Here is a 27,484-nt window from a genome sequence, read left to right on the forward strand (position 1 = left end):
ATGAGAGAGAGAGGGGGGGGAGAGAGTGAATTCTGCAAAAAATATCCTCTGTGTTCAACATAAAACACCAAATAATGCAAGCAGAGCAGAATTAGGCCGATACTCGCTAATTATCAAAATCCGGAAAAGAGCTGTTAAATTCTACAACCACCTAAAAGGAAACGATTCCCAAACCTTCCATAACAAAGCCGGAATCTACAGAGAGATTCACCTGAAGAGTCCCCTAAGCAAGCTGGTCCTGGGGCTCTGTTCACAAAGAGACCCTACAGAGCCCCAGGACAGCAGCACAATTAGACCCAACCAAATCCTGAGAAAACAAAAAGATAATTACTTGATACATTGGAAAGAATTAACAAAAAAACAAAGCAAACTAGAATGCTATTTGTCCCTAAACAGAGAGAACACAGTGGCAGAATACCTGACTACTGTGACTGACCCAAATTTAAGGAAAGCTTTGACTATGTACAGACTCAGTGAGCATAGCATTGCTATTGAAACAGGCTGTCGTAGGCAGACCTGGCTCTCAAGAGAAGACAGGCTATGTGCACACTGCCCACAAAATGAGGTGGAAACTGAGCTGCACTTCCTAACCTCTTGCCAAATGTATGACCATATTAGAGACACATATTTCCCTCAGATCACAAAGAATCCAGAAAACAAAACAGATTACTAAAAATAAAACAATACTGATAAACTCCCATATCTACTGGGTGAAATACCACAGTGTGCCATCACAGCAGCAAGATCTGTGACCTCATGCCACAAGAAAAGGGCAACCAGTGAATCAAATCAAATTGTATTAGTCACATGCTCCGAATACAACAGGTGTAGAAGAACAAACACCATTGTAAATTCAACCCATATTTATGTATATTTATTTTCCCTTTTGTACTTTAACTATTTGTACATAATATGACAATTGAAATGTCTTTATTATTTTGGAACTTCTGTGAGTGTAATGTTTACTGTTCATTTTTATTGTTTATTATCTACTTCCCTTGCTTTGGCAATGTCAACATATGTTTCCCATGCCAATAAAGCCCTTCAATTGAATTGAAATTGAGAGAGAGAGGAGTGAGGGCGATAAATCACTGCTGCCTTTCACGATGTCTCATTAGCTACTCAGATGGAAGGTATTCAGTGAAGAATGTCAAACTAGGTGAGACGCCAAACAGAGACCGAGAGAAAGAGAGACATTTAAAATCACAGTCAGTAGCACTTCTAGACACCATTGACCTGAGACGCAGCTGTAAGTACTGCAGCAACACTAGCAGTAAAGTAGTGTCCCTCCCTCGACAGGCTTTGACACGCCCAGTCCTCTCAGTTTACTGCTTACTATTCAATGACCTACACAACGATGAGCTGGCGCAGAGCACAGGACGTCAACAACAGTTTATTCCTTTTCAAAAGTCGAAAGCAAGGTTCCAGCAACCACCGAAGGGCTGTCATTTCCTGGACACTATCCGAGACTTGACACTGACCGCCGTCCTAACTTTTAGGAGCGATTAGAACAACTCCGGGATGGAAGTGGCCCTGGTATCGTATGCAAATACGTACGCTGACGTAGTTGATCACGTGGTTTTTGGCGTAGATCCCCCTGCGAACGCCGATTTTTTCCGGCTGTTGTCTGGCGGATTCGGTCGAATCTGTAGAATAAATCGTCGTATTCGGTTGTTATCGTGTTGTAAGACCCGTTTTGGACCCCGTTTAACGGTGCTCGGCATTACAGCGCATCATACGCGGTGGACAGGTAAGAATCTGCCAAATAGAATATTTATCAGTTTTGCATATCGGCGAAAACAAGTCCCAAAGTTAAACCTGTAGCCTAGCTATGTAGCTAGCTAGCCTCCCACCACCACTGTTTCTGTACGCAGACGCCACTACACATTTTAACTTGGTTAGCCAGTAAACTTTGATTGTCCCGGTGTGGCTGGCTACACCTGATTGACGACCTGCGAGTAGTAACAATGTGTCCAGTTTCAAGCAATGAAACGATGTGCCTACAGTCCTCTCGCTTTAGGAAGTTTTGTTTGCTACAATGCTGCGGTAATGTTAGCCGAGATTTTGTGGGAGAGGACTTGTACTTTTTTCCCCTATGTCGACATAACCAGCAAAATATGGCCTCCACGCCGACATGGCGTTACGTCGTTGGCGAGGGAAGGGGACATTTGGGGAGCTTTAAAAAAATGTTTTTATCTTGCCTATTTCTGTTGTATGCTATGGAATGGCGATTGGACTCATAAGACCAGAAGGTTATAAATTATATTCTAGTTCTGGAGTTTAACCAGCAACCTACTTCGATGTCGGGTACCAATGCCTTCCGTCGTATGATGTAGGCAGGCTGCAGGCAGCGGTGACGCCTTCTTTGCACGTCCCTACTGCACTGTGGCAACAGTCACAGTGGAATTAAACGCCTCGTTGCAGTACAGCCAGGCTACTGGCCGAAGTAGAATATATTGGTGGTATACGATGGACTTGGTTCTCAGTATCAAGTTTGTTTCTTGATGATCTATCCATATGAAATGAGCCTGACACAATAGGCAGTATCTTTACAAACTACAGTACTGTTGCCCAATGACATGCCTCATGTTATCTTCATGTTATTTCCTCATGCTACACCACATGCTCATGTAGCCAAGTCAAGAAACGTCTGAATTGGAGTTATTTTATTGTGGTATTTAGTGGTGGGTGGGGGTTACAGTATGATTATGGTGTCCAAAAGCCTGAAAAGATGCAGCTCTCAACAGGATGACCTGATTTGACTTTTAGCCCACTGCATGTGTCCACTTACACCACTATTAAAGGTACAGCGCATGTTTTTATGTTCACACAGGACACACCAACAACTGTAGACCTCATCAACTAGGTTACTAACACAGGAGGTTGGTGGCACATTAATTGGGGAGGACGGGGGCTCGTGGTAATGACTGGAGCAGAATAAGTGGAATGGTATCAAACACATGGTTCTGGAAAATGATGAGCCGTTCTCCCCTCAGCAGCCTCCACTGGTTACTAGGCATATTCAGGATAGGATCACGCAGGGCTTGTGCATTCATCACATTAGTCGGGGGAGGGGGGGGAAGAAGAGTTATCACCAACATTAGTCAGGGGGGGATCATCAACATTAGTCGGGGGGGGGATCATCAACATTAGTCGGGGGGGGGATCATCAACATTAGTCAGGGGGGGATCATCAACATTAGTCGGGGGGGGATCATCAACATTAGTCGGGGGGGGGATCATCAACATTAGTCGGGGGGGGGGATCATCAACATTAGTCGGGGGGATCATCAACATTCGTCGGGGGGGGATCATCAACATTAGTCGGGGGGGGGATCATCAACATTAGTCGGGGGGGGGATCATCAACATTAGTCGGGGGGGGGGATCATCAACATTAGTCGGGGGGGGGATCATCAACATTAGTCGGGGGGGGGATCATCAACATTAGTCGGGGGGGGTATCAACAATAGTCGGGGGGGTATCATCAACATTGGTCGGGGGGGGGTATCAACAATAGTCGGGGGGGTATCATCAACATTGGTCGGGGGGGGGGGGGTATCATCAACATTAGTGACCTGACTAATCCAGTCATGCCACAGTTGTGCCGCGTCTCTAGGGTGACAACCTCAGTTAATTTCTGACTGGTGGAATGTATTCATTCAGATCAAGGCATGGCAGTCATTCTCAAGTCATATGTGCACACTGACTGGTGGGATGTATTCATTCAGATCAAGGCATGGCAGTCATTCTCAAGTCATATGTGCACACTGACTGGTGGGATGTATTCATTCAGATCAAGGCATGGCAGTCATTCTCAAGTCATATGTGCACACTGACTGCTGGGATGTATTCATTCAGATCAAGGCATGGCAGTCATTCTCAAGTCATATGTGCACACTGACTGCTGCTGATGTCATACAGCAGGTGTAGATCACACTTCTATTACTTGGGCTTAGGTTGCTGAAGAAAAACGTAGGCCTACATCCATTTGGTCTCCCTCCCCATTCAGTGTCCTTGATTTTTTTTCATGGTCCAGGCAGCGAATGGCTTGTTTAAAGATGGCCGCCTGTTCTTTGTGACTCATGTGGTGCTCACCTCAGCAGTATCCTCTGTCAGACTCGGGGAGATGTTGTTCCTGCCTCCTCTGATTCTAGATTTTGTGTCGTTAGCTAGGGGACTAAGATGGCCCTGGTGATGTCATACCTGCTGTGGGCACGTCTTCCTGTAAAATCCCTGTAGTCTGTGTGGAGCGGCCGTAGTCATGATGACTTCATGACAGCATAGAGACAGCCTCGTTAGCCTTGCACTTATTTATTAGGCAGTCGGGCCCCAAAAAATGGAGTTCATCTTCTCAGTGACAGGGTTGAGGAGCTACTCGTGTTTGAAAATGTACTCACTCTCTACTGTCGCTCTGGATAATAGCATCCGCTAAATGACTCAAATATATTTATTAGGCAGTCAGGCCCCCAAAATGTAGTTAATCTCCTCAGTGAGCAGGTTGAGGAAGAGTCCAGACTAATGCAGTGCATGTGCTCATCATGAATCATATGATAATCACCATATGATTACCCTCTTTTTATGTCTTTGTGTAAAATTAAAAAAAAAGGCTAGCCCTTTCAACCTGATTGGCCTGCAGCCCTGTCAATCGCCCTTCCCTTCAACAAGTTGAACGGAATCGTCTGTGTGCCGTGTGATGGTTTCTAAGTGTTTAGTATGGGCCTCAACATCATGTTCTGACCGGACAACAGTACCGTGTGATGGTGTGTTTAGTATGGGCCTCAACATCATGTTCTGACCGGACAACAGTGGCGTGTGATGGTTTGTTTAGTATGGGCCTCAACATCATGTTCTGACCGGACAACAGTGGCGTGTGATGGTTTGTTTAGTATGGGCCTCAACATCATGTTCTGACCGGACAACAGTGGCGTGTGATGGTTTCCAAGTGTTTAGTATGGGCCTCAACATCATGTTCTGACCGGACAACAGTGGCGTGTGATGGTTTGTTTAGTATGGGCCTCAACATCATGTTCTGACCGGACAGCAGTGGCGTGTGATGGTTTCCAAGTGTTTAGTATGGGCCTCAACATCATGTTCTGACCGGACAACAGTGGCGTGTGATGGTTTGTTTAGTATGGGCCTCAACAACATGTTCTGACCGGACAACAGTGGCGTGTTGCTACTTTTTAAGTAAATACCTGCAGTCAACTTGTGCAATACGTTAAGAGAGGAAGCTGATGGTGTTGATCATTTCACCTGTCACATTATGAAGCTCACCGTAGTTCCCCAGAACAGTTGAGCCTGTCACATTATGAAGCTCATCGTAGTTCCCCAGAACAGTTGAGCCTGTCACATTATGACGCTCACCGTCGTTCCCCAGAACAGTTGAGACAGTCGCATTATGAAGCTCACCGTAGTTCCCCAGAACAGTTGAGACAGTCACATTATGACGCTCACCGTAGTTCCCCAGAACAGTTGAGACAGTCACATTATGAAGCTCACCGTAGTTCCCCAGAACAGTTGAGCCTGTCACATTATGAAGCTCACCGTAGTTCCCCAGAACAGTTGAGACAGTCACATTATGAAGCTCACCGTAGTTCCCCAGAACAGTTGAGACAGTCACATTATGAAGCTCACCGTAGTTCCCCAGAACAGTTGAGACAGTCACATTATGAAGCTCACCGTAGTTCCCCAGAACAGTTGAGACAGTCACATTATGAAGCTCACTGTAGTTCCCCAGAACAGTTGAGCCTGTCACATTATGAAGCTCACTGTAGTTCCCCAGAACAGTTGAGACAGTCACATTATGAAGCTCACCGTAGTTCCCCAGAACAGTTGAGACAGTCACATTGTGAAGCTCACCGTAGTTCCCCAGAACAGTTGAGCCTGTCACATTATGAAGCTCACCGTCGTTCCCCAGAACAGTTGAGACAGTCACATTATGAAGCTCACCGTAGTTCCCCAGAACAGTTGAGACAGTCACATTATGAAGCTCACCGTAGTTCCCCAGAACAGTTGAGCCTGTCACATTATGAAGCTCACCGTAGTTCCCCAGAACAGTTGAGACAGTCACATTATGAAGCTCACCGTCGTTCCCCAGAACAGTTGAGACAGTCACATTATGAAGCTCACCGTCGTTCCCCAGAACAGTTGAGACAGTCACATTATGAAGCTCACCGTAGTTCCCCAGAACAGTTGAGACAGTCACATTATGAAGCTCACCGTAGTTCCCCAGAACAGTTGAGACAGTCACGTGTTTGTTTGTAAATGGCACAACGGGAGAAAGTGCAACACATTCAGCAGAGATTAGCACGTGGACATACAAACACTACTGCCACCTTCTGGTTTGGAGTATTTTAACAAGGCAGAGTAGCTGACGACTTAAAGGTTTTTGCTGTGTGGACACAAAAAGAATGAGTGCCGACACCGTTCAGAGGTGCTAAGTACTGTCGGCAGGCAAACGTTTAACCAGTGTGTCTGTTGTTGTTATTATTTATTATTATTGTTATTGAATCTTTATTTAACTAGTCAAGTCAGTTCAGCTTCGGCTAGACAGCTAGGTGAGACGAGCACGTCTCAGTCCATAGTGAGTCCATAGGTGAGACGAGCACGTATCAGTCCATAGTGAGTCCATAGGTGAGACGAGCACGTCTCAGTCCATAGTGAGTCCATAGGTGAGACGAGCACTTTTCAGTCCATAGGTGAGACGAGCACTTTTCAGTCCATAGGTGAGACGAGCACGTATCAGTCCATAGTGAGTCCATAGGTGAGACGAGCACGTATCAGTCCATAGTGAGTCCATAGGTGAGACGAGCACTTTTCAGTCCATAGGTGAGACGAGCACTTTTCAGTCCATAGGTGAGACGAGCACTTTTCAGTCCATAGGTGAGACGAGCACTTTTCAGTCCATAGGTGAGACGAGCACGTATCAGTCCATAGGTGAGACGAGCACGTCTCAGTCCATAGTGAGTCCATAGGTGAGACGAGCACGTTTCAGTCCATAGGTGAGACGAGCACTTTTCAGTCCATAGGTGAGACGAGCACTTTTCAGTCCATAGGTGAGACGAGCACTTTTCAGTCCATAGGTGAGACGAGCACTTTTCAGTCCATAGGTGAGACGAGCACGTATCAGTCCATAGGTGAGACGAGCACGTATCAGTCCATAGGTGAGACGAGCACTTATCAGTCCATAGGTGAGACGAGCACTTATCAGTCCATAGTGAGTCCATAGGTGAGACGAGCACGTATCAGTCCATAGGTGAGACGAGCACGTCTCAGTCCATAGGTGAGACGAGCACGTATCAGTCCATAGGTGAGACGAGCACGTTTCAGTCCATAGGTGAGACGAGCACGTTTCAGTCCATAGGTGAGACGAGCACGTATCAGTCCATAGGTGAGACGAGCACGTATCAGTCCATAGGTGAGACGAGCACGTCTCAGTCCATAGGTGAGACGAGCACTTTTCAGTCCATAGGTGAGACGAGCACGTTTCAGTCCATAGTACGTTTGTCCTCAGTGTTTATCAGCCAAGTCTGTGCTAGTAGGAAAAGACAAGTGCCAGTGTTTTGAGTTACAGAGGGAATGTTTTATCTGGAACTAAAAGAAGCCAATCTCTTGGAAAGAAAGAGCTTCACAGAGGAGAAGCAGTGACTGTAAATAGCGTCCTGGAGCCACACAACTCTCACACAGACCGCATGGGTTTCCTAGGTAACGTCTCCCATCTGTTTTCTACTCAACAGTAAATTGATGTATTCATGTGTGTAATGGGCAGGCTTTCATGTTAGAAGAGTACAGGGAAAGGAAGGAGAGAAAGATGATGATGATGATAGGAGGGAGAGAAAGATGATAGGAGGGGGAAAGGAAGCAGAGAAAGAGATGATAGGAGAGTGATATGATAGGAGAGAGAGAGAGGAAGAGAAAGAGATGATGATGATGATGATGATAGGAGGGAGAGAAAGAGGTGATGGGAGAGGAAGGAGAGAGGGATATGATAGGAGAGGGAGAGAAAGAGATGATAGGAGAGGGAGTTCGTACTGTTAGCTGACTTAAACTGGGATATGCTTAACACCCCGACTGTCCTACAATCTAAGCTAGATGCCCTCAATCTCACACAAATTATCTAGGAACCTACCAGGTACAACCCTAAATCCGTAACCAATGGGCACCCTCATAGATATCATCCTGACCAACTTGCCCTCTAAATACACCTCTGCTGTCTTCAACCAGGATCTCAGCGATCACTGCCTCATTGCCTGCGTCCGTAATGGGTCCGCGGTCAAACGACCATCCCTCAACACTGTCAAACGCTCCCTTAAACTCTTGGTTGCTCTTTAAAAGTGCTTTCCTCACCATCTTAAATAAGCATGCCCTGTTCAAAAAATGTAGAATTAAGAATGTATATAGCCCTTGGTTCACCCCAGACTTGACTGCCCTTGACCAGCACAAAAACATTCTGTGGCGTACTGCATTAGCATCGAATAGCCCCCGCGATATGCAACTTTTCAGGGACTTCAGGAACCAATATACACAGTCAGTTAGGAAAGCTAAGGCTAGCTATTTCAAACAGAAAAAGCACTAATTGCAAAAAGTTTTGGGACACTAAAGTCCATGGAGAATAAGAGCACCTCCTCCCAGCTGCCCAATGCACTAGGCTAGGAAACACTGTCACTATCCATTATCCTATATTTATCGGTGATTTCAATAAACATTTTTCTCCACCTGGCTACCCCTATCCCGCCCAACAGCTCTGCAACCCCCCCCCCCCTCCCCGCAGAAAATTGCCCTAGCCCCCTCTGCTTCTCCTTCACCCAAATCCAGACAGCTGATGTTCTGGAAGAACTGCAAAATCTGGATCCCTACAAATCTGCTGGGCTGGACAATCTGGACCCTTTCTTTCTAAAAAATTAACCGCCAAAATTGTTCCAACCTCTATTACTAGTCTGTTCAACCTCTTTCGTATCGTCTGAGATTCCTAAAGATTGGAAAGCTGCCACGGTCATCCCCCTCTTCAAAAGGGAAGACTCTAGATCCAAACCGTTATAGACCCATATCCGTCCTGCCTAGGGAGGAGGAGACGAGGGGGGGGGGGGAGAAGGGGAGGAGGAGGAGAGAGAGACAAGGAAAGGGAGGAGAGGGAAAGGAAGCAGAGAAACAGAGGACAGGTTGAGAGAAGACGAGAGAAGGAAAATAGATGAGTATGTGAAGGCAAGGAGAGAGCATAAGAGGAGAGGACAAATCAGAATCAACGTTTATTGGTTGCATACACAGATTTGCAGATGTCGCAGGTGCAGCGAAATGCTGGAGGAAGGGAGAGGACAGAAGAAAGAGCTCAGCTGGGGCTCTTCTCTCTGACTGCAGAAACCCACAGCTCTGACCCAGTCACGTGTCTCCGGCCTGACCAGCAGGTCACCCCTGCTGTAGCAGAGGCTGTCTGATATGTGGACACCCGGTAACGCCAGTCAAGCTTGGTTGACTCTACAGTAGGTCGAACAACTGTCTGTCGCTGATATAGGCTAGAGTAGGTACTCTGGATGTACAGGTGGTTCGTTAGAGAAACACTGCTAGGTAACCTTGTGTTGAATGCCACAACAGAAATTCCCTATTTATTCTATCCCGACCTTCTTTATCCCAACATGTGAAATACAATTGCACAAGGAGTAATGTTCCAAAACGTAGAGTTCTCTGACTGTATTTGATCTCCGTAGTGGAGAAGCTGCTTTTTTAAAAGACGACCCTGGCACAAATATGCCATGCGGTCTAACCCATTCCGTCAGTATTTCATAACTGCCTGGGACGGCAGCCATCAGGATCTGGGGTTCAAATACTATTTTAAATCTTTCAAATATGTTGAGCGTTTGCTCGAGCCTGCCTGGCGTGCCAGATGGGTTTTTCACTTTCACAACTACTCTACTTCCATTGTGCCAGGCAAGCTAAATCAAGCCCAGATGGAGTATTTGATTTAAAATAACATTTGAACCGGGGTCTGGCAGCCATGGAAGAGATCTGTCTCTGCCTGGCTGGTTTTGGTTTCAGTTGGAAACGCCATATGTAGCCCAGGGTTAGGAGGGAACTTACTGACTGCTACAGAGGGTTTTACCAGACACCGCCCTGCCAGGACTGACTGCTACAGATGGTTTTACTAGACACCGCCCTGCCAGGACTGACTGCTACAGATGGTTTTACTAGACACCGCCCTGCCAGGACTGACTGCTACAGATGGTTTTACTAGACACCGCCCTGCCAGGACTGACTGCTACAGATGGTTTTACCAGACACCACCCTGCCAGGACTGACTGCTACAGATGGTTTTACCAGACACCACCCTGCCAGGACTGACTGCTACAGATGGTTTTACCAGACACCACCCTGCCAGGACTGACTGCTACAGATGGTTTTACCAGACACCACCCTGCCAGGACTGACTGCTACAGATGGTTTTACCAGACACCACCCTGCCAGGACTGACTGCTACAGATGGTTTTACCAGACACCACCCTGCCAGGACTGACTGCTACAGATGGTTTTACCAGACACCACCCTGCCAGGACTGACTGCTACAGATGGTTTTACCAGACACCACCCTGCCAGGACTGACTGCTACAGATGGTTTTACCAGACACCACCCTGCCAGGACTGACTGCTACAGATGGTTTTACCAGACACCACCCTGCCAGGACTGACTGCTACAGATGGTTTTACCAGACACCACCCTGCCAGGACTGACTGCTACAGATGGTTTTACCAGACACCACCCTGCCAGGACTGACTGCTACAGATGGTTTTACCAGACACCACCCTGCCAGGACTGACTGCTACAGATGGTTTTACCAGACACCACCCTGCCAGGACTGACTGCTAAGAGGTTCCTCTGGTTTCTCTGTCCTCCACTCGTTACCTGTATTAATGGCACCTGTTTGAACTTGTTATCAGTATAAAAGACACCTGTCTACTATTTTCTACATTGTAGAATAGTGAAGACATCAAAACTACGAAATAACACACATGGAATCATGTAATAAGCAAAAAAGTGTTCATCAGAATATATTTTATATTTGACATTATTCAAAGTAGCCACCCTTTTTCTTAATGACAGCTTTACACACTCTTGACATTCTCTCAACCAGCTTCATGAGGTAGTCACCTGGAATTAACAGGTGTGCCTTGTTAAAAGTTAATTTGTGGAATTTCTTTCCTTAATGCGTTCGAGCCAATCAGTTGTGTTGTGACAAGGTAGAGGTGGTATATAGAAGATAGCCCTATTTGGTCCATAATATGGCAAGAACAGCTCAAATAAGCAAAGAGAAACGACAGTCCGTTACTTTAAGACATGCAGCACGACATCTATGCGAAGATCTATGCGAAGGGGATGTCGTGCTTCATGAGGCACATGGTGGTCACACCAGATACTGATCGGTTTTCTGATCCACGCCCCTACCTTTTTTTTTAAAGGCATCTTTGACCAACAGATGCATATCTGTATTTCCCAATCATGTGAAATCCATAGATTAGGGCCTAATTTATTTATTTAAATGGACTGGTTTCCTTATGAACTGTAACTCAGTAAAATCTTTGAAATTGTTGCATGTTACCTTTCTTTATATTTTTGTTCAGTTCATAAATATGTTGAGGACAGAGTTGAAGAAAGAATGGTCATTCTCAGGGTTAGACTGCATGGTCATTCTCAGGGTTAGACTGCATGGTCATTCTCAGGGTTAGACTGCATGGTCATTCTCAGGGTTAGACTGCATGGTCATTCTCAGGGTTAGACTGCATGGTCATTCTCAGGGTTAGACTGCATGGTCATTCTCAGGGTTAGACTGCATGGCCATTCTCAGGGTTAGACTGCATGGTCATTCTCAGGGTTAGACTGCATGGTCATTCTCAGGGTTAGACTGCATGGTCATTCTCAGGGTTAGACTGCATGGTCATTCTCAGGGTTAGACTGCATGGTCATTCTCAGGGTTAGACTGCATGGTCATTCTCAGGGTTAGACTGCATGGTCATTCTCAGGGTTAGACTGCATGGTCATTCTCAGGGTTAGACTGCATGGTCATTCTCAGGGTTAGACTGCATGGTCATTCTCAGGGTTAGACTGCATGGTCATTCTCAGGGTTAGACTGCATGGTCATTCTCAGGGTTAGACTGCATGGTCATTCTCAGGGTTAGACTGCATGGTCATTCTCAGGGTTAGACTGCATGGTCATTCTCAGGGTTAGACTGCATGGTCATTCTCAGGGTTAGACTGCATGGTCATTCTCAGGGTTAGACTGCATGGTCATTCTCAGGGTTAGACTGCATGGTCATTCTCAGGGTTAGACTGCATGGTCATTCTCAGGGTTAGACTGCATGGTCATTCTCAGGGTTAGACTGCATGGTCATTCTCAGGGTTAGACTGCATTGTGAATGCAGGGACATGGTTTGATGTTTCCCTCAGCTTGGTATTAATATCAGGATTCCTTTTCTAAACCAAATACTTAACTCCTCATGCTGTCTGTGTTCACTGTGAATACCAGGCTCGGTGTTGTAGAGGTACTAGGTCTTTACCAGTGGGAAAGTACTCCTCATGCTGTCTGTATTCACTGTGAATACCAGGCTCTGTGTTGTAGAGGTACTAGGTCTTTACCAGTGGGAAAGTACTCCTCATGCTGTCTGTATTCACTGTGAATACCAGGCTCTGTGTTGTAGAGGTACTAGGTCTTTACCAGTGGGAAAGTACTCCTCATGCTGTCTGTATTCACTGTGAATACCAGGCTCTGTGTTGTAGAGGTACTAGGTCTTTACCAGTGGGAAAGTACTCCTCATGCTGTCTGTATTCACTGTGAATACCAGGCTCTGTGTTGTAGAGGTACTAGGTCTTTACCAGTGGGAAAGTACTATACAATGCAGTCTACTCAATGCTCCGCTTGGGCAAAGTATCGATTCAATTGACCCCTACCTGGATCCCACTTGACCCCTACCCGGATCCCACCAGTTGAATAGAAGAATATGTCTTGTGGACCCCGTCCATCTTGATGTGTCTACAGTATCATCAAAAGGGGTGGTGTCTTACTACTTTTGGCCCGACCAACTTTGAGGCGGAACATTCTGGTCTCTGGTGAAGTGGAGAGAATAAATCCCCCCCCCCCCCCCCCCCCCCCTGCTGTTAGCCTGTTTCCATGGTAACCTGGCTGCTAGACCAGTTCAGACTCCATCCAGACTTTGACTGTTATATTTAGAGACACGATGGGACCCTAACCAGTAACTTTGTGGATTATTTAATTGTCCAAATCAGAATCAATGTGGTGTATTGGGTGTATTGACTGGACTCACCCCGGAGAGGATAGGCTTGCTCCAGTCCAGTAGTGGCCTGGTAGGCTTTAACATTGGGCTTTAAACACTGTTATTTGTACACTTCTAATGCAGAGAATCTGCACCAACCTTGCAGTGCACCACTCAACATTCCTTGAACCAATTCACTTATTAATATTCTGTGTTCATACCCTAAACAGAATGCTAAGTAAAGCAGGGATAGAGAGATTGCCGGTTTCAATGCAGAGCTACAGTGGGTTTTTTTCAGGGCCCATTTGATGAGATTTAAATTCATTCTGTGACGTTCCCAAATTCAGCCCCCCTACTGGGGGATGCAGTATTAGCAGAGCACTGTCTCCTCCCACACAGCTTCTCTCTTCTCGCTCTCTACTATCATCACATCACCCTCCTCTAGAACACTGCAGCTGTGGGTCTTTTCAGAACGCCGCAATGTTTCACAACGTTACACAAAGTTCGGATAGAAATGCATTGTCTAGATCAGACACAATTCTCGGTCTGGTAGAATAGGGAATTCAGTCACCTCTATTTTGTTACGTTTCTGTCGCTGTCAAAGTTCTGAACGCTTCACCTCACTGAATACAGCAGATCTATGGAACAATGAGCCAGTCTGGATGGAATGCCTACCATCTTCCTGTCCACTCTGTTATCCTAGCAACAGTAGTCTGTGCCTTGTCCCCCTCCCCACACCCACCATGACATGTGTTTCTGTCACGTCAGATGAAGGCTGCTCTGGAAGTGTCTCGGCACTCAGCAGGTGGATCCATTCTGCTCTTCAGTCTGTTATAATTTACCAACTGTCTTGTTGTCATGGTAGATATGGAAGGGCTGTAGTGGTGGAAGGGCTGTAGTGGTGGAAGGGCTGTAGTGGTGGAAGGGCTGTAGTGGTGGAAGGGCTGTAGTGGTGGTGTGATGGAAGGGCTGTAGTGACGGAAGGGCTGTAGTGACAGTGTGATGGAAGGGCTGTAGTGGTGGAAGGGCTGTAGTGGTGGAAGGGCTGTAGTGGTGGAAGGGCTGTAGTGACGGTGTGATGGAAGGGCTGTAGTGGTGGAAGGGCTGTAGTGGTGGTGTGGTGGAAGGGCTGTAGCGGTGGAAGGGCTGTAGTGACGGTGTGATGGAAGGGCTGTAGTGACGGTGTGATGGAAGGGCTGTAGTGACGGTGTGATGGAAGGGCTGTAGTGACGGTGTGATGGGCTCATGAGTCATAGTGTTGTCTCTGATTGGCCGGATAGAAAGGTCCTTTGACACACAGTCTGCGACTCAGCAGCTTCACACTTGTAGGGATTCATTGTCCTGCTGCTATTACTGGACACACAGCAGGTTGATACACAGCAGAGTGAAGTCATTAACTCTTGAGCTTTGGTTGTTATTGTGTCAGATGGAATGACGTTAGTGATCTGGTGAGAGGGATGTTTCGTGTTCTGTAACTGATGTTGACGTCTGTGGCAAGCTAAATCGTCAGGAATGATTAATGATGTATGTTCTCCTGTTGGAAGCAAATAATGAAAGCCCATGAATACAGCAGCGAGTCACCACAGCAGTGTCCATTGGGGGAGTTACTTTGGTATCTGCTGGCCTGGGTTAGTCGGGCTGGGAGCATATGAGTGGACAGAGTAGGTCTCTCCAGAAAAGAGACGGTGAGCTGAGGACATGATATGAGAGACAAAGCGTCGGCTGGGACCTCATTCAAGTTTAATTTGGCTCCAGTATGGCTGTGCTCCTCTCCACCCAGCCAGACACGCCACAGCAGCACAGGGATAAGACGCCCAGCCTGACACGCCACAGCAGCACAGGGATAAGACGCCCAGCCTCACACGCCACAGCAGCACAGGGATAAGACACCCAGCCAGACACGCCACAGCAGCACAGGGATAAGACACCCACCCAGCCAGACACTCCACAGCAGCACAGGGATAAGACACCCACCCAGCCAGACACTCCACAGCAGCACAGGGATAAGACACCCAGCCAGACACGCCACAGCAGCACAGGGATAAGACACCCACCCAGCCAGACACGCCACAGCAGCACAGGGATAAGACACCCACCCAGCCAGACACTCCACAGCAGCACAGGGATAAGACACCCACCCAGCCAGACACGCCACAGCAGCACAGGGATAAGACACCCACCCAGCCAGACACTCCACAGCAGCACAGGGATAAGACACCCACCCAGCCAGACACGCCACAGCAGCACAGGGATAAGACACCCACCCAGCCAGACACTCCACAGCAGCACAGGGATAAGACACCCACCCAGCCAGACACTCCACAGCAGCACAGGGATAAGACACCCACCCAGCCAGACACGCCACAGCAGCACAGGGATAAGACACCCACCCAGCCAGACACGCCACAGCAGCACAGGGATAAGACACCCACCCAGCCAGACACTCCACAGCAGCACAGGGATAAGACACCCACCCAGCCAGACACTCCACAGCAGCACAGGGATAAGACACCCAGCCTGACACGCCACAGCAGCACAGGGATAAGACGCCCAGCCTGACACGCCACAGCAGCACAGGGATAAGACGCCCAGCCTGACACGCCACAGCAGCACAGGGATAAGACGCCCAGCCTCACACGCCACAGCAGCACAGGGATAAGACGCCCAGCCTGACACGCCACAGCAGCACAGGGATAAGACGCCCAGCCTGACACGCCACAGCAGCACAGTCCTGAATGAAGAGGAGAGCGTCAGTCTGCTACATTTTGAAACAGACAATTGGTGTTTCTCAATGGACAAGTCGAGGTTTCAGTCCTTTTTCTTCCATTTGGAGCCTACTGAACACAACCCAGGTCTGGTCGACAGACGGACTGGCTCTTAGCAACGGCCCCTGAGTCTGCCTGACTTCCTGGCTCCATGTCTCCTCCCAGATGAATGAATACCTGCAAGGTGTGTTTTTAATACACTGCAGCAGTAGCATCAACAGCAATGCATCAAGGGCAAGTCCATTTCCGGACAGTGGTTGTCATAACTACCTTATGGAAATGAGGCTGGCCTGAATTTTAACAATGCGCCTCTTCTGCTGGTTATGGGAATACCCCAAGTGACGATCCAATGAGTGACTGAGTTTGACGGCAGTCATTTGTACTTGACATTTCCCAGTGCTGATGTGTCTAGTCTTCGCTGTTCCACTTAGACCATCTCTTACCAGAGCCCTGACCACCAGGCCAACAGCATGGAACATGATGTTCTACTTAGACCATCTCTTACCAGAGCCCTGACCACCAGGCCAACAGCATGGAACATGTTCTACTTAGACCATCTCTTACCAGAGCCCTGACCACCAGACCAACAGCATGGAACATGATGTTCTGGGTTCTAAACAGGAGGCTGTAACAGTTGTTCCTGAAATGAAACATGTTGGTTCTCATCCCGAGCACCACTGGATCTTAGTCACCGTTGTGAATAAAAATGGGTTTTCCACAGCAAAGCAATCTTTGAAGAGTTTGAAGAGCGGCAGTTACTGAAATGTGATATTTGATCGTTTTCTCCTGATTTAGAGAAGTGATAACTGATCCGAGGTCAGGCAGTCCACTGTGAAAACAGATTTATATCTTCATTTTGGAGCCAAACGCTACATTATCCACCATTCATCACACAAAGCCTACTCTTCTATTAAAGTCTTCCTACCATCACTTACCTGCTGTCCTGTCCAATCAGATTCTATCAGCTCAGTCACTGCTGAATGTCGGAACACATCGGCCCTTATAGAAGTGTTCTATTGCAGAACCAAAAGTCTACGATGTTTGTTATATAAAAACACGTTCTCCCTTCCAGTTTTTGTTGCATGGAAATGTGATTTGGTAATGCATGAGGCAACTAGAATATCAATGACTTCTTTCACGCTCTCTTGAATTAGCTCCTCTATCGCTTCATAATAAAAAAAGAAATGCTCAGGGAAATTAAATCCATGTACTGTATTATATTGCATCCTTAAGGCTTCTCTGAAGTTTTTTCACATCTGTTACCTTGGAGCCGATTCTGTTTTGGTGCGTTGTCAGATTCAGCTACAGTATGTGTTGCACCAACATGGAGCTGTCTTGGCTTTGGGTGTATGTACTACTGGCTTTAGGCCTTCAATGTAGACTGTACTATATTGACTCTGTTTTACAAATCTTTTGAGAGTATTTTAACTTGTTGTATTGTTTGTTGGTTTGGCAATGCCACTGTCAGCCAGAGAAATATGTTGAGAAGGATTATCAACACAGCAAGCAAGGTACTCGGAGTCAAACAGACAGGCCTGGATGAGCTCTTTAAGGTCAGGGCCCTCTGTAAGGTACTAGGAGTCAAACAGACAGGCCTGGATGAGATCTTTAAGGTCAGGGCCCTCCCCAAGGTACTAGGAGTCAAACAGACAGGCCTGGATGAGATCTTTACGGTCAGGGCCCTCCCCAAGGTACTAGGAGTCAAACAGACAGGCCTGGATGAGATCTTTAAGGTCAGGGCCCTCCCCAAGGTACTAGGAGTCAAACAGACAGGCCTGGATGAGATCTTTACGGTCCGGGCCCTCTGTAAGGTACTCGGAGTCAAACAGACAGGCCTGGATGAGCTCTTTAAGGTCAGGGCCCTCCCCAAGGTACTAGGAGTCAAACAGACAGGCCTGGATGAGATCTTTACGGTCAGGGCCCTCTGTAAGGTACTAGGAGTCAAACAGACAGGCCTGGATGAGATCTTTACGGTCCGGGCCCTCTGTAAGGTACTAGGAGTCAAACAGACAGGCCTGGATGAGATCTTTACGGTCCGGGCCCTCTGTAAGGTACTAGGAGTCAAACAGACAGGCCTGGATGAGATCTTTACGGTCAGGGCCCTCTGTAAGGTACTAGGAGTCAAACAGACAGGCCTGGGTGAGATCTTTACGGTCAGGGCCCTCTGTAAGGTACTAGGAGTCAAACAGACAGGCCTGGATGAGATCTTTAAGGTCAGGGCCCTCCGCAAGGCTCACAAAATCATTTTAGACCCAAGCCACCCCCTGTACCTGGACTTTGAACTACTCCCCTCTGGGTGCAGGTATAGGGCACCCCTCAGCAGGAAAAACACAACTAGACAATCATTTGTGCCAGACGTGATATCCCTCCTAAATAGCTCGGGCTAATGTTCCTATCGACTCCGTAAGGCCAGCAGGCTAGTCTTTTTTTAATGTTTTATTTCTTTATTGGTATGTAACTGTTATGAAAGTTGTATTGTCAATTTTCTTTTGCATTTAAACGCCACTTTAAACGTGTACATGACACTGCAACACAGTTTCCCCATGGGGACAATAAAGTCAGGAAAGTAAAGCTAAAGATGCTCTTTGTGGAAGAATCACTATTTCCTGGTTGCTAAAATTCAAATAGTTCTCTTAATTTCAGTTTGTGACAAAACAAGCAAGTATAGTGTAGAGAATCGTTGTACCATGTAAACGGCTGTGAAATATATTTTTCCAGAACTAAAAAGATAGTATTTTCAGCTCTTGGATACTAGTGTATAAAACTGTAAAAGATGCTAAAAAACCAGTGCACACAGAACAGATCTACAGCTTCTTTAGACTTGCTTTCAATGAGTGACAGATCTATAACACATATTTCTGTGTTAATTTGGTTGGGTTGGCCATAAAAGTGACATTGCATCTTTAACAGAGAGAAGACATATGTAATCTGCTACTAGGGAGACAGTTACATATGGTATCTAACAGAGAGATGACATATGTAATCTGCTACTAGGGAGACTGTTACATATGTAATCTGCTACTAGGGAGACAGTTACATATGGTATCTAACAGAGAGATGACATATGTAATCTGCTACTAGGGAGACTGTTACATATGTAATCTACTACTAGGGAGACTGTTACATATGTAATCTGCTACTAGGGAGACTGTTACATATGTAATCTGCTACTAGGGAGACTGTTACATATGTAATCTGCTACTAGGGAGACTGTTACATATGTAATCTGCTACTAGGGAGACTGTTACATATGTAATCTGCTACTAGGGAGACTGTTACATATGTAATCTGCTACTAGGGAGACTGTTACATATGTAATCTGCTACTAGGGAGACTGTTACATATGTAATCTGCTACTAGGGAGACTGTTACATATGTAATCTGCTACTAGGGAGACTGTTACATATGTAATCTGCTACTAGGGAGACTGTTACATATGTAATCTGCTACTAGGGAGACTGTTACATATGTAATCTGCTACTAGGGAGACTGTTACATATGTCATCTGCTACTAGGGAGACTGTTACATATGTAATCTACTACTAGGGAGACTGTTACATATGTAATCTGCTACTAGGGAGACAGTTACATATTGCATCTAACAGAGAGATGACATATGTAATCTGCTACTAGGGAGACTGTTACATATGTAATCCGCTACTAGGGAGACTGTTACATATGTAATCTGCTACTAGGGAGACTGTTACATATGTAATCTGCTACTAGGGAGACTGTTACATATGTAATCTGCTACTAGGGAGACTGTTACATATGTAATCTGCTACTAGGGAGACTGTTACATATGTAATCTGCTACTAGGGAGACAGTTACATATGTAATCTGCTACTAGGGAGACTGTTACATATGTAATCTACTACTAGGGAGACTGTTACATATGTAATCCGCTACTAGGGAGACAGTTACATATGTCATCTGCTACTAGGGAGACTGTTACATATGTCATCTGCTACTAGGGAGACTGTTACATATGTCATCTGCTACTAGGGAGACTGTTACATATGTCATCTGCTACTAGGGAGACTGTTACATATGTCATCTGCTACTAGGGAGACTGTTACATATGTCATCTGCTACTAGGGAGACTGTTACATATGTAATCTGCTACTAGGGAGACTGTTACATATGTAATCTGCTACTAGGGAGACTGTTACATATGTAATCTGCTACTAGGGAGACTGTTACATATGTAATCCGCTACTAGGGAGACTGTTACATATGTAATCTGCTACTAGGGAGACTGTTACATATGTAATCTACTACTAGGGAGACAGTTACATATGTCATCTGCTACTAGGGAGACTGTTACATATGTAATCTACTACTAGGGAGACTGTTACATATGTAATCTGCTACTAGGGAGACTGTTACATATGTAATCTGCTACTAGGGAGACTGTTACATATGTAATCTGCTACTAGGGAGACTGTTACATATGTAATCTGCTACTAGGGAGACTGTTACATATGTAATCTGCTACTAGGGAGACTGTTACATATGTAATCTGCTACTAGGGAGACTGTTACATATGTCATCTGCTACTAGGGAGACTGTTACATATGTCATCTGCTACTAGGGAGACTGTTACATATGTAATCTACTACTAGGGAGACTGTTACATATGTAATCTGCTACTAGGGAGACTGTTACATATGTAATATGCTACTAGGGAGACTGTTACATATGTAATCTGCTACTAGGGAGACTGTTACATATGTAATCTGCTACTAGGGAGACAGTTACATATTGCATCTAACAGAGAGATGACATATGTAATCTGCTACTAGGGAGACTGTTACATATGTAATCCGCTACTAGGGAGACTGTTACATATGTAATCTGCTACTAGGGAGACTGTTACATATGTAATCTGCTACTAGGGAGACTGTTACATATGTAATCTGCTACTAGGGAGACTGTTACATATGTAATCTGCTACTAGGGAGACTGTTACATATGTAATCTGCTACTAGGGAGACAGTTACATATGTAATCTGCTACTAGGGAGACTGTTACATATGTAATCTACTACTAGGGAGACTGTTACATATGTAATCCGCTACTAGGGAGACAGTTACATATGTCATCTGCTACTAGGGAGACTGTTACATATGTCATCTGCTACTAGGGAGACTGTTACATATGTAATCTGCTACTAGGGAGACTGTTACATATGTAATCTGCTACTAGGGAGACTGTTACATATGTAATCTGCTACTAGGGAGACTGTTACATATGTAATCTGCTACTAGGGAGACTGTTACATATGTAATCTGCTACTAGGGAGACTGTTACATATGTAATCTGCTACTAGGGAGACTGTTACATATGTAATCTGCTACTAGGGAGACTGTTACATATGTAATCTGCTACTAGGGAGACTGTTACATATGTAATCTGCTACTAGGGAGACTGTTACATATGTAATCCGCTACTAGGGAGACAGTTACATATGTAATCTGCTACTAGGGAGACTGTTACATATGTAATCTACTACTAGGGAGACAGTTACATATGTCATCTGCTACTAGGGAGACAGTTACATATGTAATCTACTACTAGGGAGACTGTTACATATGTCATCTGCTACTAGGGAGACTGTTACATATGTAATCTGCTACTAGGGAGACTGTTACATATGTAATCCGCTACTAGGGAGACAGTTACATATGTAATCTGCTACTAGGGAGACTGTTACATATGTAATCCGCTACTAGGGAGACTGTTACATATGTAATCCGCTACTAGGGAGACTGTTACATATGTAATCCGCTACTAGGGAGACTGTTACATATGTAATCTGCTACTAGGGAGACTGTTACATATGTAATCTACTACTAGGGAGACTGTTACATATGTAATCTGCTACTAGGGAGACAGTTACATATGTCATCTGCTACTAGGGAGACTGTTACATATGTAATCTGCTACTAGGGAGACTGTTACATATGTAATCTACTACTAGGGAGACTGTTACATATGTAATCTGCTACTAGGGAGACTGTTACATATGTAATCTGCTACTAGGGAGACTGTTACATATGTAATCTACTACTAGGGAGACTGTTACATATGTAATCTACTACTAGGGAGACTGTTACATATGTAATCTGCTACTAGGGAGACTGTTACATATGTAATCTGCTACTAGGGAGACTGTTACATATGTAATCTACTACTAGGGAGACTGTTACATATGTAATCTGCTACTAGGGAGACTGTTACATATGTAATCCGCTACTAGGGAGACAGTTACATATGTCATCTGCTACTAGGGAGACAGTTACATATGTCATCTGCTACTAGGGAGACAGTTACATATGTCATCTGCTACTAGGGAGACTGTTACATATGTAATCTGCTACTAGGGAGACTGTTACATATGTAATCTACTACTAGGGAGACAGTTACATATGTCATCTGCTACTAGGGAGACAGTTACATATGTCATCTGCTACTAGGGAGACTGTTACATATGTAATCCGCTACTAGGGAGACAGTTACATATGTCATCTGCTACTAGGGAGACGGGATCGGAAGCAGTTTAGGGTTTCTACCATCATTGAGTTTGAAATGCTTCTTGTTTTGTCACAGAAGGGCCATGCTAGGCCCTGTGACAGAGGGATGGAGAACAATAACTCTGAATATGTACACTGGTTTAGGGACATTTTCATTGCAGAGTTAGGCCTTATTACCATGGCCAGTTATGTTAAGTAGAGAACAGGAGGAAAAGTGATGCTGACTATTGAACCAGCGGTATGGGATTTTAATATGGTCTGTTTTCAGGTTATTGCAGGATTGTCCTTGTTTCTTTTAATTTCTCCTCTCTCTCTCTCCCTCAGATTGGGTGATCTGGGATGAAGTCTCATGAATTCCCTCATTGGAGCTGACATTAACAGTCAGCAGGAACAAGTGCATATTCTTCACAAGACAGAAACATCCCCTCGTTTCCCCTCTACAACGTCCGTCTAACAGTCCCAGGGGACGTACGCACGCCATGGCCAGCCGGAGGAAGACCACGACCCCTTGTAGAGCTGATGCTGTTTTTCGAGGTGATGACATGATGGGGCAAGAGGATCCAGGTGAGATGGAGATGGAGGTGGAGGTATCGGCGAAGGACAAAAGCACAGTGGTGAATGGATCCACAGAGATGCTTCCTGGAGAGGACTGGAGCTCCGGGACAGAGCCTAGTGGTTCACGTCAGGAGTCGCCGGCCCCTGAGAAACCTAATGCGGTGGATTCAAGGCCTCAGAGGAAGCAGCAGGGAGGCTATGAATGCAAGTACTGTCCGTTCTCTACACAGAACCTGAATGAGTTCAAGGAACACGTGGACTCCAATCACCCCAATGTCATTCTCAACCCGCTCTACCTGTGTGCTGTGTGCAACTTCAACACAAAGAAGTTTGACACCTTGACGGAGCACAACGAGAGGTGTCATCCGGGGGAGAGCAACTTCAAGTTCAAGAGAATCAAGCTGAACAATCAGACCATCCTAGAGCAGTCGATAGAAGGAGCGAGCAACGCTGTGGTCTGTGATTCAACCAACGGCATTCAGACGGGAGAAGACTTCGCCACTTTCCCCCTGAGCAAATCCACCACGGTGAAGATTAGTAAGCCAAAAACAGACAACAAACGGTTATTCACAGAAAGTCAACCGGACAGACTCGATCACGAGCTCCCCAGAAAGCAGATTGCCGCCGTGAATGTGACCGGGACCGTGATCATCCCAGAAGCGACCCTAAAAGATGGCGTCTCTCATATCATGCCTTCTCTTCAGCGCCCGCCTAACTACAACTTAGTACCAAAAATCGCTGTCCCTTTGAACACCTCCAAGTACAACCCTTCACTGGACAGTAACATGACACTCATCACATCCTTCACCAAGTTCCCGTACCCGACCCAGGCGGAGCTGTCCTGGCTTACCGTTGCCTCCAAGCACCCCGAGGAACAGATCAAGGTGTGGTTCACCCTCCAGAGACTGAAGCAAGGCATCAGCTGGTCCCCTGAAGAGGTGGAAGAAGCTCGGAAGAAGATGTTCAACGGCACCATCCAGTCGGTCCCACAGACCACCTTCACCGTGCTGAGCGGCGCCCAGATGGCTCAGTCCACCAAAGGACAACAGTCCCTAGTTCAATCCGTCCCCTTCAACCTCCTGGGACAGACCAGTTATGTGTTGACGCCGGTTGCGAACGGCTCAGCTGTCAGTTGTTCTCCCATCACACTAACCATGGCAAACCAGGTCGTGCAGTCAGTCAAGCGACCCTTGGTAGCTCCAGTAGTGGCCGCTTCAGAGATCAAACGTCCCTCCATAATCCAGACGATTCAGGCACCTACATCTAGACTGGTGGCTTCGCCTAAACCCAGCTTCACTTCAGACGCTAATAAAACCCCGGACCAGATTGCTGTACTGAAAGCGAGTTACACCCAGTGCCAGTTCCCTGAAGAAGAGGAAGTGTACCGCCTCATTGAGTCCACCGGCCTCTCTAGAGGAGAAATCAAGAAGTGGTTCAGTGAGCAACGACTCCTCAATCACAAGGTGGCGCCACAGGTGATCAAGATTGAGCCCCAGGCATTGAAAGACAGTCAGCCCAAAAAGGCTGTGCCCACCCAGTTTCCTCTCCTGGAGAGGCTCAAAGGCAAATCCTCTGAGCAGCTCAAGATGCTAGAGGAGAGTTTTCAGAGGACCAGCTCCCCCACTGAAATTGACGTTGACAACCTTGTTGTGGACACAAGGCTCTCCAAGACTGAGATCGACTGCTGGTTCTCAGAGCGCAGAGCACTGCGGGACAACTTGGAGCAAGCCCTGGCAAACTCCATGTGTCCTAAGAGCCTTGAGGAGCAACGAGGGATACTGAACAGTGTTTACGAACAGGACAGCAAAGTCCGGTGCTCACCTCTTCCCATCGTCACCACTTCCACCAGTCCTGAGCCCATCGACAGGAAATCCCTAGGGCTTCTCAAAGAGGTGTTCACCCAGACCCAGTGGCCGTCGCCAGAAGAGTACAGCCAGCTGGAGGGACAGACAGGTTTGTCTCGCACAGAGATTGTCCGCTGGTTCAAGGAAAACCGATCCGCCCTGAAGAACGGAACCTTGGACTGGATGGAACCGTTCCAGAAAGTCAACGGCAAAGCAGGACAGAACGGTCAGAGCTCGTCAGGCATCACCGAACGACCCCCAAGCAGCATTCTCCAGCAGCACTTCACGGAAGCCAAGACCACGCTGCTCTCAGCAGAGGACGCAGAGAAGCTTCCTTTGCAGTCAAAACTCATCAACCAGGACATAGTCCAGTGGTTTACCAGTAAGCTGGGCCAGAGTATGACAGACATCAGCAGGGGCAGGGACCAACATGGACAGGCCAACGTGGACAGAAGCAGATGGGTGAAGGTGACCATGGCTGTAGGGGACGAGACTAAAGGTGCTTTGGAGAACCAGAAGATCGGCTCGGAAGCAGAGGTGCTGATGGGAGACCAACCTGGTCGGGTGACTGGATGAGAAGAGCATGGTGAGTAGTCTATGATGAGCTACTGTCCTGCAAGTTTACAATTCCTTTGATCATTAACACTGAAATGCATAATTATCTCGTCTTGATGCCTGTAAGTAACTCAGTCAAAAAATATGTCCCAGATGAAGGGGAATTGGTTATGTAGTAGTGATGGTTTTCCCTTTAACAGAGCGATGGCTAGCAACAATCTAGCAGCTGTGGCTTTGAACCACGCGGGATGCCTGTAATTTAGCCTTCAGAAAAACATCTTGGCAGGAAGAGGCTATTGAGATTATACACATGTGGTTATCACTGGGGATTTTCCCCCCCTGGTGAACAGAAAAGCACCTCTGATAGCCTGCTGTATGGGTACGTTAACTGCAGAATGATAGGTTAACAACGAAGGGTGTGGTCAGCCATCTGTATAACAAGTCTTGTGTTTTGACATTTTCCTTTGTTTCAGAGGATACTGAGTTTCTCAGGCAGAAGATTCTCAAGATTGTTGAATTCTGGAACCAATGATTTCCTACCTGGCCTGTGACATCAGCACAGTGGACAGTAGAGTCCACGCCAAACACTGACTGGCAAAGACCATTGAGTGCCAAAGCTGGACTTGATGCATTATTATTATTATTATTATTATTATTATTATTATTATTATCATTACACTTAATAAATAAAAAAAGGGCCCTTGTAAATATTTTTCTGTATTGCAAAAGCTTTGTAAACATTTTGGGGGTTGCTGGTTTTTACATTTCTAACAGGAGTCAATAACCCCTAAAAGAGGAATGTTTTGGTTTTTAATGACTGTGATGGAAATTGTAAACCAATTCATCAGTTGGTAATTATTTTCTTTTTAACAAAACATTTAGTGACTGACAGCTGGTCATAGATGGCACTTATTTCAAGTGGATAGACTAGTAACACTTCTGATCTGATAACCAGTGTGTTCATCCATTTGGACTAAAGGGACTAGTGGTTCTCTACCAGACCATAGAATCACCTAGCCTGGGTTCCAGGAGTGGAATGATGGCACAAAACAGGTCTGCTACCCAGGCTAAGAATCACATACTTACATTACAATAACAGTTCTCCCTTCAGCATTCATGCTGAATGCTCCTGCTGCCTGAGACGACAGTCAGCCACAGAATGGACATGAATACATTTTTTAAAAACAAGAAAATGCACTGTACATGTTTTTTGTAGTTCAGTCTCATTTTTGAATTGCAGCGTCCGTTGCATCAGTGACTGGTCTTTTCTCGTGTTGGCTTTCTAGATATCCATAGATATCCTAGGTGTAGTTAGGCTCCATTTTTCAATGGCTCGCTCCTTCAGTTTCATGCTGCTTCTATTAGTGAATCATGTTCACACGTGTATCTGGAATACTGTACTGCTACCAAGAATCTCTTTACTTCCTGGTTTGTTTTTTATTTATCCGTCTGCTGTAACTCAATAAAACACAACCAACTGAAGGATGTCTCTTGGTCCGTTGTGCAGTGGTCACTACTCAGAGATACTCAACCCTAAGGGCCCAGGGTCACTACTCAGAGATACTCAACCCTAAGGGCCCAGGGTCACTACTCAGAGATACTCAACCCTAAAGGCCCAGGGCAGGGTCACTACTCAGAGAGATACTCAACCCTAAGGGCCCAGGGCCACTACTCAGAGATACTCAACCCTAAGGGCCCAGGGTCACTACTCAGAGATGCTCAACCCTAAGGGCCCAGGGTCACTACTCAGAGATGCTCAACCCTAAGGGCCCAGGGCAGGGTCACTACTCAGAGATGCTCAACCCTAAGGGCCCAGGGCTGGGTCACTACTCAGAGAGATACTCAACCCTAAGGGCCCAGGGCAGGGTCACTACTCAGAGATGCTCAACCCTAAGGGCCCAGGGCTGGGTCACTACTCAGAGAGATACTCAACCCTAAGGGCCCAGGGCAGGGTCACTACTCAGAGATGCTCAA

At 46.3% G+C, this 27,484-nt stretch overlaps 1 protein-coding gene across 2 annotated transcripts; it reads left to right on the forward strand.

Moving 5' to 3' along the window:
• Positions 1-1,322: 1,322 nt before the first annotated feature.
• Positions 1,323-26,992, forward strand: LOC110506140 (zinc fingers and homeoboxes protein 2). 2 transcript variants are annotated; one of them, XM_036935645.2, is made up of 3 exons: positions 1,323-1,750; positions 22,881-25,541; positions 25,984-26,992. In XM_036935645.2, exon 2 carries the CDS (start codon positions 23,036-23,038, stop codon positions 25,529-25,531), a length of 2,496 nt encoding a protein of 831 aa, XP_036791540.2. In that variant the 5' UTR covers positions 1,323-1,750; positions 22,881-23,035; the 3' UTR covers positions 25,532-25,541; positions 25,984-26,992. The 2 variants fall into 2 exon arrangements, with proteins under 2 accessions (XP_036791540.2, XP_090042351.1); XM_090186225.1 differs by lacking the exon at positions 25,984-26,992 and adding an exon at positions 25,711-25,953.
• The last annotated feature ends 492 nt before the right edge of the window (positions 26,993-27,484 follow it).

The sequence above is a fragment of the Oncorhynchus mykiss genome, chromosome 2 (genome assembly GCF_057628025.1).
Source record: "Oncorhynchus mykiss isolate SJ-2025 chromosome 2, ASM5762802v1, whole genome shotgun sequence".
In the NCBI taxonomy this organism is placed as follows: domain Eukaryota; kingdom Metazoa; phylum Chordata; class Actinopteri; order Salmoniformes; family Salmonidae; genus Oncorhynchus; species Oncorhynchus mykiss.